The sequence below is a fragment of the Hemicordylus capensis genome, chromosome 17 (genome assembly GCF_027244095.1).
Source record: "Hemicordylus capensis ecotype Gifberg chromosome 17, rHemCap1.1.pri, whole genome shotgun sequence".
In the NCBI taxonomy this organism is placed as follows: Eukaryota; Metazoa; Chordata; class Lepidosauria; order Squamata; family Cordylidae; genus Hemicordylus; species Hemicordylus capensis.
In genome coordinates, this window is record NC_069673.1 from 6,500,151 (window position 1) to 6,514,851 (window position 14,701).

Sequence of the window (14,701 nt, forward strand, 5' to 3'; positions counted from 1 at the left end):
CTAATTTTCCCTTCTAAAAGGCCTTGTTTTAAACACCAAATACAGAGGCAGATCAAAGCCCTGATTCGGATTCTTCTAACAGCCCTGGGAAGGCTCCACGAGCCAGAGAGACGCATGCGGCTGCGGATGCAAAGCTACGGTAGATAATTGGACCCCCCTAATTTGCCATAGAAAATTGCAGCAAATCAAGGAAAGATTCAGACTTCCTGTAGACTGGAGGAGGGGGGGAGCACCCTGACATCTCCCCCATCCCTACCAGCATACAGACCTTTAAAAAAAAATGCAGCGGGAGAAATCTGCACAACACCAGAACCTCCTTATCTCCGCAAGGCAGAGCACGGAACTTATCACTGGACAAGAGGCGCCTCAATCCCCACGGTCTTAATTAGACAATAATGGGATGGCAGTGCTGGTTTACGAGGCAATAATACAGCTCGCACGGGACAAAGCCTGGCCTTGGCTGCCTGCGTTATCCTGACAAAAGGCAACGGCCAGATAACGGCCAGACCGGAAAGAGACAAACACAGCCGGGCGAAAGGAAAAACCAACACAAGAGTGGTCAGCGTTCGGAATCACCCGTTTGGGGAGAGAAGCACAGTGTGAGTGGCCAGGGCTTCGCAACCTGGGAATCTGCCTTCACCCGAGTCAGACCGTTGCTCCCTCAGCTCAAGACTGTCTATACCAGATAGATAGATAGTCAGATAGATCAGGGATTCTCAACGTTGGGTCCCCAGATGTTATTGGACTTCAACTCCCATGATCCCCAGCCCCAGTGGCCTTTGGCTGGGGATTATGGGAGTTGAAGTCCAATAACATCTGGGGACCCGAAGCTGAGAATCCCTGGTCTACACTACTACTATTACTACTACTACTACTGATATTTATATGCCGCTCTTCAACAACATTCTCAAAACGGTTTACATCAAAAAAATTACAGAAGTAAGACGACTCCCTGTCCCTAAAGGGCTCACCATCTAAAAAGAAACATAAGGCAGACACAAGCAACAGACACGGGAGGGATGCTGTGTTGGGGCTGGAGAGGGCCAGTTGCTCACCCCAGGCTAAATCTCTGAGAATCACCACTTTAAAAGGTGCCTCTTTGCTCAATTCGCAGGGGAACACTGACTGGCAGCAGAACTCCAAGGCTGCAGGCAGGAGTGTCTCCCAGCCCGCCCAGGAGATGTTGCCAGGAATTGAACCTGGGACCTTCTGCAGCCAAAGCAGATGCTCCGCCACTGAGCTGCGGCTACATCCACAGGATAAGACCTTGCACATGGCCAACCATCGCCAGATATAGATGGAGGAACATAGGCAACTGCCATATACTGAGTCAGACCCTTGGTCCATCTAGCTCAGTATTGTCTTCACAGACTGGCAGCGGCTTCTCCAAGGTTGCAGGCAGGAGTCTCTCTCAGCCCTATCTTGGAGATGCTGCCAGGGAGGGAACTTGGAACCTAGATACTTTCCCAGAGCAGCTCCATCTCCTGAGGGGGAATATCTTACAGTGCTCACATGTGGTCTCCCTTTCAAAAGCAACCGGGGCGGACCCTGCTTAGCTAAGAGACCAAGTCATGCTTGCTACTGCAAGACCAGCTCTCCTCTCCTTTAGTAGAGGCATGCTACTACATCTAAACACTCAGTTGCCATGACTTGAGTCAAGGCTGGGATACTAGCCAAGCAACAGGAGTTTAGATCAAGTTTCTGGTCACAAGAGTACAACGTTTAGGGGAGTCTCAAACCTCCAATGGTGTCCAATCAGTTGATTTCCACTTTCATATTTTTCTAAAGCGCCGTGGCAAACTTACCTTGGAGCCAAGCCAGATCATAAGCAAATAAGTACTTGGGTTATAAATATTTGATGTGAAAATAGATCTCCAGAGGACCACATTCTGTGCTCCTTTTGGGATTATTCAGTGCATATAAAGAGAGAGATTTTAAAGACATTTCAACAGTCCCAGCTCTGGTGAAATATCAGTGGTTCCAGCCACACCTGGGCTCACACCCTCGACTACACCTGAATTAGAGAAACATGGGCCTTGTCCCAGCTCAAGACCTCACTGCTGCTGCTTCCCTAAGAAGGAATGGAAGAGTTCTCTGGGAAATGGCCAAGGGAAAAACTGCATAAAGTTAATTCATCTCCTTTAACCTTTCCTGAGTACTCACACAATTTGAGCAGATTCACAGACCGGCGGCAGCAGACAATGCTGTAGGGACGTCCATGAATGGCTGGCGAGTGAGTGAAGCCTAAATTTGTGGACTCCTGGTCAGATGGGGGTGATTTGTTTGACTTTAAAGTGCAGCTTCGTCAATCACACAGGCTCCCTTGTCCATTTCCAGATCCAATTCAAAGCACTGGATTTAACCCTGAAAATCCTAAAGAGCTTGGGAACAGGCTGCCGGAGAAAGCACCTTTGCTCGCTATGTCCCAACTCGGATCTTGAGATTTTATTCGGAGGCTCTGCTTTGAGTCCTCTGCCAAATGAAGTGAGGCAGGCGGTTACTAGGGAGAGGGTCTTTTTGGTGGTGGCACCCTGTTTATGCAATAGCCTTCCTAGTGAGGCTTGCCTGGTGTCGTCACTTTGTTGTGCCGCAGGATGTGACAACAACCACTCGCTTGGATGGCTTTAGAAGGGGCTTAGACAAAGTCACGGAAGAGGAGAGGTCTATCAATGGCGACTAGTCTGCTGGATATAGGCCACCTCCAGCCTCAGAGGCAAGATGCCGCTCAATACCAGTTGCAGAGGAGCAACAGCAGGAGAGAAGGTGTGCCCTCCCCTCTTGCCTGTGGGCTTCTCAGAGGCATCTGACAGACCAGTGTGAAACAGGATGCTCAATCAAATAACCCTTGGGCCTGATCCAGCATGGCTGTTCTTATGTTCTTTCAACTGAAGACCTTTCTGTGCACTCAGGCCTTTTAAATAGGGTGGTTGCTTTCTGTTTTGTTTTTTTTAAAATGTTTCTAAAATATTTGTATGTTTTATTGTAATCATTTGTTTGGTTTTAATGTGTTTTTAATTGTATACTTTATTCAACTGTTTCACTTTCTACGCCATCCAGAGAACAATTGTTATGGGGTGACAAATGCAGCAGTAAGAATCCGCTACGGGGAAAGATATCCTGGAAACACAGTGGAGCTGAGAACTTCACTGGATTGCAGAAATAAGTGGATTGATCTGATGGAGGCTAACTTGAGTTTTAGTGAATGCATAATTGCCCGTTGAGGTCCTGTGTGGTATCAGAGCTCCAGATTGCATTTGTTAATCTCGGGAAGGCTTCCGTTCTTATTGCTCACACCAGAAGGCCTGATTGAAACAAGATTGGAGAGAGAGATACGGAAAGCCTGTCTTCCCAGGTGGCACAGCATGGAGGAGGCTGAGCATAATTAAAAACCCACCAGCACACCCACTCCAGACAGCACAGCAGCACCTCCTGTATTTGTCCTGCTGCAGCTGACCGGGCAGAAAGGCTACAAAAAAACTCTCTTGCGCTGCCCCTAACGGCCATCCGGCTGCAAACGGCCACAACACACGGCCCGTATCCAGAGCGGAGCAGCGCTGCTAACAATCAGCCGTCTCCAGCGACACATCCGTCCCTAATAGGAATGATGAGCTTGTCCAATTATGCATCTCCGCTGGAGTTCCAATTATGGTTTGATGTTGGGGTTTTTTTAAGCTGTTGTCTCTTTGCTAAGCTGGTGCTTTTCTTGCCACACAGGGATGGAGATTCATGACGTTCATAATGCTAAATTCCGTCTGGAAAGACATGAATGGGCAAGGCCAAGGGCCACTCTGCTCAGAGGCTGTTGAGAAAAGGCCGGAAAAGGACCACTGGGAGGTGCAGGAAAGCCGGATGCCCTGAATGCGAAGAGCCGGGGAGGAGGGAAAGCAGCTGGGCCCTGCCGCTAAACACGCCGGAATATATGATGCTGCCTTATACTGAGTCACACCACTGGTTTAGGCTTGTCTGCACCAGGGATTCTCAGTGCTGGGTCCCCAGATGTGATTGGACTTCAACTCCCATAATCCCCAACCAAAACCCACTGCTGCTGGGGATTATGGGAGTTGGAGTCGAATAACATCTGGGGACCCAGTGTTGAGAATCCCTGGTCTACGCTGATGGTAAAAGGTGAAGTGTACCGTCAAGTCGATTTTGACTCCTGGCGACCACAGAGCCCTGTGGTTTTCTTTGGTAGGAGGGGTTGACCATTGCCTCCTCCTGCTCAGTATGAAAAGATGCCTTCCACCATCTTCCTCTATCATTGCTGCCCGATAGAGGTGTTTCCCATAGTCTGAGAAACATACCAGTAGGGATTTGAACCAGCAACCTCTGGCTTGCTAGCCAAGTCATTTTCCCACTGCGCCACTTAAGGTGATGGGCAGCCACCTAATGGTGCAGCAGGAAATGACTTAACTAGCAAGCCAGAGGTTGCCGGTTCGAATCCCCACTGGTATGTTTCTCAGACTATGGGAAACACCTATATGGGGCAGCAGTGATCTAGGAAGATGCTGAAAGGCATCATCTCACACTGCGTGGGAGATGGCAATGGGAAACCCCTCCTGTATTCTACCAAAGACAATCACAGGGCTCTGTGGGCATCAGGAGTCAACACCGGCTCGATGGCACACTTTACCTTTACATCTCCAGTGGCGATGATCTCAGCCTCCTGCGACTTAATCCTTTCAAGCTGGAGAGGCCAAAGATTGAATCAGGGACCTTCTGCATGCAAGCCAATGGTCTTTCGCTGAGCTAGGGCCCTATCCTGTAAGGGGAATATCTTACAGTGCTTACACAGAGTCACCCATCCTTAAGACAATCAGGGAAAGTCTTGCTTAGCAAAGGGGACAATTCCTGCTCACTGCCACAAGAACAGCTCTCCTCCTGGAACTGTATGTGCAAAGCACACACACACAGAGATGAATCTGAATGATCCATTATCCAAAATGTGGTTGATTTGACAGAACTTGAACTTGGGAGAGGCACACCTAGATTCGACTCTCAGCTTAGATATGGGCCTTTCTGAGAAAACCACACACTCAGCTCCTATGCTAACATCTGCAATGTACTCTCAGAGGACACGAGACCTATAGGATAATGATGATGATTAAGATAAATTACCCGAACGAAGCCATAATGAGCTTTACAACCTGTCTCCTAGCACACTTGAAGTTTAATGGTATACCTTGCTGAACTCCTCCCAATTAGGGGAAGACAGAATTTCTTGCCAGTATTTCAACCATATACCTCTGCCTCAACTGCACGTGCATTTTTAGAGAAGTCCTGACGATCCAGAAGTACACTTAACCTTCACCCATTAAAAATTTATGCAACATTGACTTTCCCTTTCAGCCTATTTTCACTTCCCCTCAAAATGAAAGATTGTGCAATCGAAGCACGGGCATCTCTCACACAAATCAAGTTGACACTTGTGTTTGTCCCAGTGCACAATCACCTAGAAGCAGATCCGAGGTGTGACAGCAGCTTCATGCCAAAACAAACATATCCCAGGCGTATGTGTGAATGGCTAATCACTGAAATAAGTATCAGTGCCTTTTCTTGGAGAGGCTCAGGCAACTCTCTGCTGTCGGGGCTTAGCTAGGTTTAAGGAAGGAAAGCCAAGGCAGAGCACAGACTTCCTTCGATCATCACCTCCAGCCACACCGCAAACCAAAACCAAGGTACCGCCTTTCCTTACCTCCCTCCAGATCTCCCCTCTCCTTTAAAAAAGAGCAACTTTTGTGCACCGCCTACAGCCTTTTCACACACCTTTCTCCACACACCTTTTCTCTAACATCACACACTCCACATGCACAAGAGTGAAGAGCAGGTGGTTATTCAGTTAGTGGGCAGAGCGCATGCGCGCGCACACACACACAGACACACACACACCCCTCAGTGTTCCCTCTAACAGGAATTCCCAGATGTTGTGGACTACAGCTCTCAGAACCCCCAAGCAGAAGCCATTGCAGCTGGGAATTCTAGTTGCTGTAGTCAACAACATCTCAGAATCCCTGTTAGAAGGAACACACACACACACACACACACACACACACACACACACACACACACACACAGTCAGGGGCCCAGAGGTATTTGTCTGACTTTGCTTAGTTATCATTACGGCCAATGGTGTCGTCACACATTCAGAAGTGCCAGTACTCTCCATGACAGCCCAACAGCCATACACCCCACTTAGAGAGATGTAATAATGTTCCTTGTTGGGAGTTCTGTTACAAGAAGTCAAGGACCGTCCTAGCCCTAAAGGGCTTGACTCTCGTATGGCTATTCACCCAGAAGAGCAGTCTGGATTGTCAACCACAAAAAGGTGGAGGATGCTCCTTGCAGAAGAAGACAGGGAGAACATTAATAAAGTCAACTGCAGTCCAAAATGCAGTTCTTGTAACCATTATGTTGGAATAGCAACATCCCTGCTGAGACCTTGGAGGAGAAAAAGCGCCAGGATTGTGTCCTGCCTGTCCCTGATGCACTATACCACTGGTTACGCCCTTGACTTTCTCCTCTATCACCATTAAACCTCCACACAACGATTTGGGTCGTTTCCTAGAGGCCTCACTTTCTCCCCTTCTCTTCTTGCTCTGCAGTTGCCACCTGTCTAGCTCAGGGGTTCCCAACCTGTGGGCACTCCAGAAATTATTCAACTACAACTCCCATCACCCCCAGCCACAATAAAGTGCAGCTGGGGGTGATGGGAGTTGATGGAGTCTGGCAACAACTGGAGGACCACAGGTTGGAAATCCCTGGGCTAGCCAATCTGTTCAGGAAGAATGAAGTGACCAGAATCTTGACATGGCAGAGCAAACTGAACCAGCAGAGGAAGCAGATGCCATTTGTGTGCGCCATTTTTTTAATGCTTCCCCAGAGTAAAGAAACGCCCCTGCACCCCCTCAAAAATCCCAACCACCTGCTTGCAAGTCCCCCCCTCCCCCCAAAAAAGGACATCCAACAAAAGGATCTCTTCCGAGTGGCATCCCTTTGCATGCCACCTGAAACAGCACAGTCTGTTCTACCACCTCAAAATGTGACCTCCCGATTCCCTTGCAGGGTGCTTTCCAGGTCAGACCCTGAAACAGGGTCACGGCGGATCTCGGGAGTGTGCTTCCACACTTCCTGTGTTGGGATACCGCAGTCCGTACGGTGACAGCAGGGTGCTGTTCACATTTCTGACGCCTTGTTTTGAATTTAATCGCTGCAATATAGTGCTATGACGTCGTGTATCCGGCAGGAAAAGGTTGCCGTATTCCCCGACTGTACGTTTCTGCGAGACTGCTTCCCCTGCTGTTTACGTTTTGAACGCGGTTTGCCTGAACGGAAGCATTTTGCTGCTGCTGAGCAGCTAATCTGGAAAGCGCCCAGGTGCAGAGAGGGCTTGACGCTGAGAAACCCAAGGCAAACCGGAGCACAACCAGAGCAACTGGATTGGAGCTTGTGTCAGCTGGGTATAGTGACCTATTTGTGGCATGTCTCTCCTCCACGACGGGACTCCGGCGGCATACAGACGGGGTTCCCCAATGCTTTCTTGTCAAAGCACTGGCAAAGCAGAGGTCTGGCCAAGCTGCAGCAGTGTGTGCCTTCAGACCGTCTCACAGGCCCCTGTTTAGCTCAGGCCCTGCCCTTACCTTTGCTACGCCGCCGACTCCTATACTGCTCCGTGTAGAAGGTCAACTGGGTTTCGTCGTCTGCTTCCGAGCCGGAGTGGCCTTTGGCGCGGCCAAACCCGATCCCACCTAGGAAAAGCAGATCAGGGAATCAGCACCATCCTGGAGGAGCGACACATGGCAAGCAGCCCCGTCCCACCCCCCCGGGTCCCCATCCGACAGCGGGCTTTCCCCAATCCCTGGCAGTTCCGTCATCCTCAGATTCCTGCTCCAAGGGATTCCAAGAGCTGCAGAAAGAAGCTAAGCTGAAAACGAGGCACGGAGCTCCTTTGAAAGAGAGTTGGCCCCCGTCTCTCACTTGGTATGAAAGGTTAAAAGCAAAGAGGCCTCCAGGGGCAGAGAGTGGTCCTTGCCCATTGAAAGCATTTCCTTTTGACCACCATTAAAGCATTTCACTGTACTAAAAAGCCTTTATTATGCGCGCGCTCGAAGGATGCTCTCCGCAATTCTTGGAAGAGGAGCCGCAAATGAAAGGGCCATCCCTCTGCCCCATCAAAATCGGAATCACTTCAAGAGGAGAGGTAAGGAACCAACAGCAGCTTGAGTGGCTTCCGGCGGTGTTGAGGTCTGGCCCCTTCAAGGGACCTCTGCTCCCAACCAGGGGCAAGAGACCAGGGCCGGACTGGGGGCACTGAGAGGGCGCCAGAAGGTATGTGGGGAGGGCGCCAGGTTTTGAGCAGAATAGGTAATTAATAGTGGGAGTTGGGGCGCAGGGGCGCCTGTGCGGGTAGGGCGCACCGGGAATATGCCCTGTTGCCTAGTGGGCCAGTCCGAGCCTGCAAGAGACACACACTTTGCCTGCTAAAGACCTATCCTCACAACTGAGAAAATTAACACACAGGCAAATGCAGGGGGGGGAGAGTAACTGGGTCAACTGGAGATGGGCGAGGACTCCCCTGTCTTTATACTTCACTGAAAGATGCCGGGGGGGGGGGGGGGTTATTAAAGCAAACATGCCTAAACACGAATGAAATCTTGCGATTCCTGACTTTTCTAGCCCAGTTGCTTACAATCGCTATTACCTGGGATAGGAAGGGCCCATTCAAAACATCTGAACACTGTGTTTTTATTCCTTTTATTGCATTTTAATTCTTGTAAACCGCCTTGGGATGAGTTTTATGAGTGCCGGTAGAGAAACCACACTGGAAATTGAACTGCTCTTGGGGTAAAGGTAAAGTGTGCCGTCAAGTCGGTGTCGACTCCTGGCAACCACAGAGCCCTTTGGTAGAAATACGGGAGGGGTTCACCGTTGCCATCTCCCACGCAGCATGAGATGATGCCTATCAGCATCTTCCTGTATCGCTGCTGCCCGATACAGGTGTTTCACATAGGGGCAGCAAGCATGAATTGCCCCCTTTGCTAAGCAGGGACCACCCTGGTTTGCACTTAGATGGGAGACTACATGTGTGAGTGCTCGAAGATATTCCCCTTAGGGGAGGGGGCTGCTCTGGGAAGAACAACTGCCTGCTTGTGTGAAGAAGGTTCCAAGTTCCCTCCCTGGCAGCATCTCCAAGATCGGGCTGAGAGAGACTCCTGCCTGCAACCTTGGAGAAGCTGCTGCCAGCCTGTGTAGACAATACTGAGCTAGACAGACCAATGGTGTGACTCAGTATATGGCAGCTTCCTATATTCCTAAGGGCTGAGCATGATGGGAGTTATAGTTCCCTAGTTTGAGAACTGTATTCCAACAGCTGCTTCCTTCTTGAAATCTTGACCCAGACTGAAGACTCTTTATCCCAGTAGGTGTTTGACCAGCTGGGTGTCTGAACCTGTGATCCTGGAAGCCCTGAATTATTTGTCTGGCTCCAGGTGGTTTTTGCTTGTTTGTTTTTTAACTCTGCTGTGCTTCTTACAGCAGTTTGGTTTGAGTGTTTGCTATTATGCTATTGTTATGGTGTTATTGCTATAGTCTGTTGTGAGTTGCCTTGAGTGCCTCCTAATTGGGACAGAAAGGAAGGATAAAATTCCTTTTAGTAGACAGTAAACACACACATTTAGTAGATAATAAACATATACATTTGAGAAGCCTTGGTCACATCAAAACAGGTTTATACCCGTACAGGCAATGTTTGCATTATTATGGAAAGAGGCATTCCAGAGTAATATTCAACCTTATATGCTTTTCCTCTGTGGCTTGCCTGGCTCAAACCACTGAATTTTGATATGTTCACACTATTTATATTCCTTTTGGGGGGAAATGAATACAAAAACCTGACACAATGAAACTCTTTAACCACAGTGTCATCTTTCCTTTCCCTCTCCGGCTTGTGCAAAGCAGAGCTTCTCATTGGAAGAAATTTTCGGGACCGGGGGCAAGGGTGTGAGGGCCAAAAACCTGCACAGCTCTGGTCAATGAGCAAAAATCATGGTCTAGGGGGCTGCTCACCTGAATTCTTCACACTGTCACTTTCTGGCCAACGAGAAATGCATATTTGGTCTGGTGGGCTGCTAACCGAAGCCTGCTGGTGAAGATCCAGCAATGCTGGATTTGTTGGCATTCGTCCCCCTCTTACCAACCTCCCCCACCCCAGCCAGGTAGAAACTGGCTAGGGACTTACTGCACCCAACAACCATGGAGAGGAGAGCTGGCTTCATGGTAGCAAGCATGACTTGTCCCCTTAGCTAAACAGGGTCTGCCCTGGTGTGCATTTCAATGGGAGACTAGAAGTGTGAGCACTGGAAGAGATTCCCCTCAGGGGATGGAGCCACTCTGGGAAGAGCAGAAGGTTCCAAGTCCCCTCCCTGGCAGCATCTCCAAGTTAGGGCTGAGAGAGATTCCTGCCTGCAACCTTGGAGAAGCCGCTGCCAGCCTGCGAAGACAATACTGAGCTAGATAGACCAATGGTCTGACTCAGTATGTGGCAGCTTCCTAGCCAGAGCCCCACAACTGATAACAAAAGGATTACAAAGGACTCTGAAAGCAAACTGATAAACAAAAAAAACCCTCCACTCTTCCTCCATACAAAGATTCCCCCCACAGCATTGGGGTTCCGCCTCTGGCTTGTTGCAGCCTCTGAGGCTCAGAACCTAGCAAACAGCCACCTGTCCCCACGCCGGCCACCATCCTTTGGGAACTAGGGGTCCCCCCTCCATTTCTGGATTCCACTGTGGTTTATGGCAGAGGTTCCCAGCAGGGGGTTGTAATACTCCTGGGGGGACCTCAGAGCCCTCCTGCTTCCCCATGCTGCAATTGCTCTATGTGTTCCTCATCTGAGGATCGCCGGCTCGAAGATGATGCGTCCTCAGCAATGTGACCATTGCAGAAAGGGAGGAACTTGCTGTTCCTGATTGGCGGGCTGCGTGCTGAAGCTCAGCGTGCTCCTCCCTTCATTCAGCCTGACTGACAGGCTTCAGAAAATCAGCACTGAGTATTCCCAATGAAATCGACAGGTCAAATCAACTTGTCCCATTGAAGTTCGTCTCCCTAATGGTAATGTTCAGATCTGTGCTTTTATGTATTTTATTCAGTCATTCATTCATTCAACATATTTTCATACTGCCCAAAACTACGTTTCTGGGCGGTTTACAACCAGATAAAATCAAAGGTAAAACATTAGTTAAAAACAAAAACAAGAAATTTAAAACACGGCAATAAAAAAAAAATTAAAAACGATATTCTAGAAACAACATTAAAACAATTAAAACAATATCTGTTATTAAAACAGTATCAGCGTGTGTATACACGCACTCTTAAACATTACAGTTATGAGACAAACTACTTCAGTCACTAGCTTACATCCAGCTTAAGTTACTCCTATGCAGTCTTTCTGAATTTAACAGGACACGTTTATTGGTTATATTAATTTCAGTGGGAGTACTCATGAGTAACTTAGTCTGGATGAAAGCCAGTGACTGGAGTAGCCTGTTTCAGAAGAACTGTAACATTTACGTGTATGTGTGTACATATACATAGACACAGACACAGACAAATCTCTATGGGCTATCTGTATTGAAGTTTTGTGACCAAAGGGATACACTTGTTAAAACCAGTTGGGAATCCCTGGTTTATGCAAAGCAAGCTTTTAGACCAGCGATAGGCCACCTCAGCTCTCCAGCTGTTGTTGAACTACAAATCCCATCATCCCCAGTCACAACTTATAGACTATATTTTGAAACCACAGCAGCATATTCTTCAAAACTGAATTGGAGCTGGGTGCTTTCCTCCCCCCTCCATTTTGTTTGTTTTGTTTTATTATATTTATTTATTTATTGCATTTTTATACCGCCTTTCTTCTGCCTTGGCAAAAGGCACCCAAAGCAGTTTACAATATTAAATGATAAAGAAATTGCATACGATTAAAAGCACTGTCGTTGGGTCTTTTCAGGAGCTGACAAGAGCTCGTCTTGTCAGATCCTGGGAGTGTCTGTTCTCTTTTTCAAGGGGTTTTAAGGGCAGTGGATAAGAAACTCTGCATGTCAGCACCTCTCCGAGTTATCAGGCAAGGGTCTTGACTCAGGCCTACTAACCAATATCCTTTTAAGTGCCAGTGCTCTGGGAAAACAGTCCTGGTAGACAGTTCACCGAAAAAGGTTGATCCAGTGCGTGGCGGCTGCAGAGAAGGCGAATTTCAGGCTAGAGATCATTAAGAAAGAGACTGAGAATCTAAACTGTCCATATAGTAATGTCCTTATACAAATCGATAGTGTGGCTACACTTGGAACACATTCTACAGTTCTGGTTGTCGCACCTCAAGGAGGATATTGCAGAGCTAGAAAAGGTGCAGAAAAAAAACAACCAAAATGATCAGGGAGTTGGAGCAACTCCATTAGGAGGAAAGACGGCAACCTTTGGGCCTTTTAAGCTTAGGAAGGAGGCAAGTAAGAGGGGAACATAATAGAGCTGTGTTAAATTAGGCCCACTGTAGATCAAGTGGAGAGGGAGAAATTTCTCTCCCGGTCTCATAATATTAGAGCCTAAGCTTATCCGTTGGAGCTAAACGCTGGAAGATTCAGGACAGACAAAAGGAAGTACTTCTTTACACACAGTACGTAGTTGGACTATGGAATTGGCTGCCACCAGGTGTGGTGATCACCATCAATCTCGACTGTTTTCTAGACTGGAAGGATTCAACAAACTCACGCAGCACAGGGCTCTCAATGGATAGCTCTACATTGGATAATGGATAGCCAGCATAGCGTAGTGGTTAGAGTGTTGGACTAGGGCCGAGAAGACCCGAGTTTGAATCCCCGTCCAACCATGAAATTTACTGGGTGACTCTGAGCCAGTCATGTATCTCTCAGCATCTCTCAGCCTGACCTACCTCACAGGGTTGTTGTGAGGATAAACATAAGCATGTACACCATTCTGAGCTCCTCTGAGGAAGAGCGGGATATAAATGTCATAAATAAATAAATGTTTCCATCAGGACCCCTGAACAGTCGGTGCCAGGGAACACCCACAGGAGGGGGCGGCTTCCCTCCTTCCCCCAATTGCGGGTTTCCCAGATGGGCCACTGCATGAACCAGGATGCTGGACTAGACAGACCTCCAGCCTGATCCAGCAGGGTGTGTCTTATGCTCTCAAGCTGGAGAGTGGACTCAGGTCTTGTGCATGCACAATGTGTGCTCCGCCACTGAGCTCTGAATCCTTTTGCAGATTACCTGTATAGCCTCCCAACATATTTCCTTAAACGTGACTAGAAGCTTGGCTTTTCACAAAATAGGCATCCTGCACCAGGATACCCATCTCCGCATGGAGAAAAGGGCACATAGAACAGCAGCCCACGAGACACTTCACACACATAAGGAGCTAAAAGGGCACTAATCTGTGCGGAAATGAAAGTTCACCCAAGTTGATCTTGACAGGAAATTCTTCAGACCACACAACAGCTATCAACTGTTAGCATCCCCTGCTAACTTGGCAAAGAGGCATCTTTTAATGAGGTTATTCTCTTTAGTGAGCAGCGGGAGAGTAACTGGCACTATCCACCCCCAGCACAGTACCTCCAGTACTGTTGCTGGTGTCTATCTTGTGTTTCTTTTTAGATTGTGAGCCCTTTGGGGACAGGGAGCCATCTTATTTATTTATTTCTTATTTCTCTGTGTAAACCGCCCTGAGCCATGTTCGGAAGGGCGGTATAGAAATCGAATGATGACGATAGAGGCGGAGGAGAGAGGAGGAGAAGGAGAAGAACAACAACAATGGAGTATCAGTCTCTTAACAACACAAATGTTCACATCATAAGCTGACCGTGTCTCTGTCTCACACACACACCCCTCCCTCCCTCTAATGCAACCTGGAGAAGAATAAAGATCAATTACGGTCCCTGCAACTGCTCAGGCCACTGCAAACAGTGCTTGCAATTTGGCATTTTACTGCCAAGCATGTGATTTAGGGCACTAAAGTGTGATCATTAATTACCAGGCGCTACCCGCGTTTTGCGCTTGCAATCCGAAAAGAGAGAGCAAGAGACCTGGACAGGTTCGCAGCAGGGCCAAGGAGGGCCATTAGCATGTCCATAAACTGCCGGGCACTGTCACGGCCGCCTCCGCTGCCTGGTAGCCGGGCTCAGGGGCTAGAAGGCGGACTGTGGTTGAGCCCACCACTCCGAGGCTGCCTCCCATGCTAGAGGGCCTCCCCACCCGGCCCCTCCACCCACGGACTCTTCTGAAGGGAATGCTTCTGCACCGAGTTAGATAACAACAAAGCCATTTGCCCAAACCCAGAGTGATCTATCAAGGGAAAATTCACGGCTGTCTCTACAGACAGAGCGAAACCTGGAAGGGGCACGGATTCACGCAGCATCCTTGGTACTCTGACATCTTGTGGCAGTTTTCAATACTTCAGAAAAGCATCCCTCTAAGACACCCAGAAGAAGAATGGAGGTGGGCCTGAAGAATGGAGATGATTCCCTGCCCCAAAGACCTAAAAAAACACAGACAAGAGATATACCAGCCCCAGCCACTGGAAGGATGCTGTGCAGGGGCTGGAGAGGAACAGTCGCTCTCCCAGTATAACAGACCCACCACTTTCAAGGTTGCCTCTTTGCTCAGTTAGCAGGGGTTAACAGAATGCTGGATGAAATGGA

At 48.5% G+C, this 14,701-nt stretch overlaps 1 protein-coding gene across 10 annotated transcripts in view; it reads right to left on the bottom strand.

Annotated features, from left to right (window-relative positions):
- Nucleotides 1-14,701, bottom strand: part of ASTN2 (astrotactin 2) — a 582,654-nt gene that overhangs the window by 317,604 nt on the left and 250,349 nt on the right. For all 10 annotated transcript variants that reach the window (XR_008312700.1, XR_008312701.1, XM_053281796.1 and 7 more), the window contains one exon: nucleotides 7,635-7,742. Coding sequence is in view for 8 of the 10 variants with exons in the window: in XM_053281796.1 (XP_053137771.1) it covers nucleotides 7,635-7,742 (108 nt within the window). In the remaining 2 variants the exon portion in view is untranslated. The remainder of the gene's footprint in view (nucleotides 1-7,634; nucleotides 7,743-14,701) is intronic.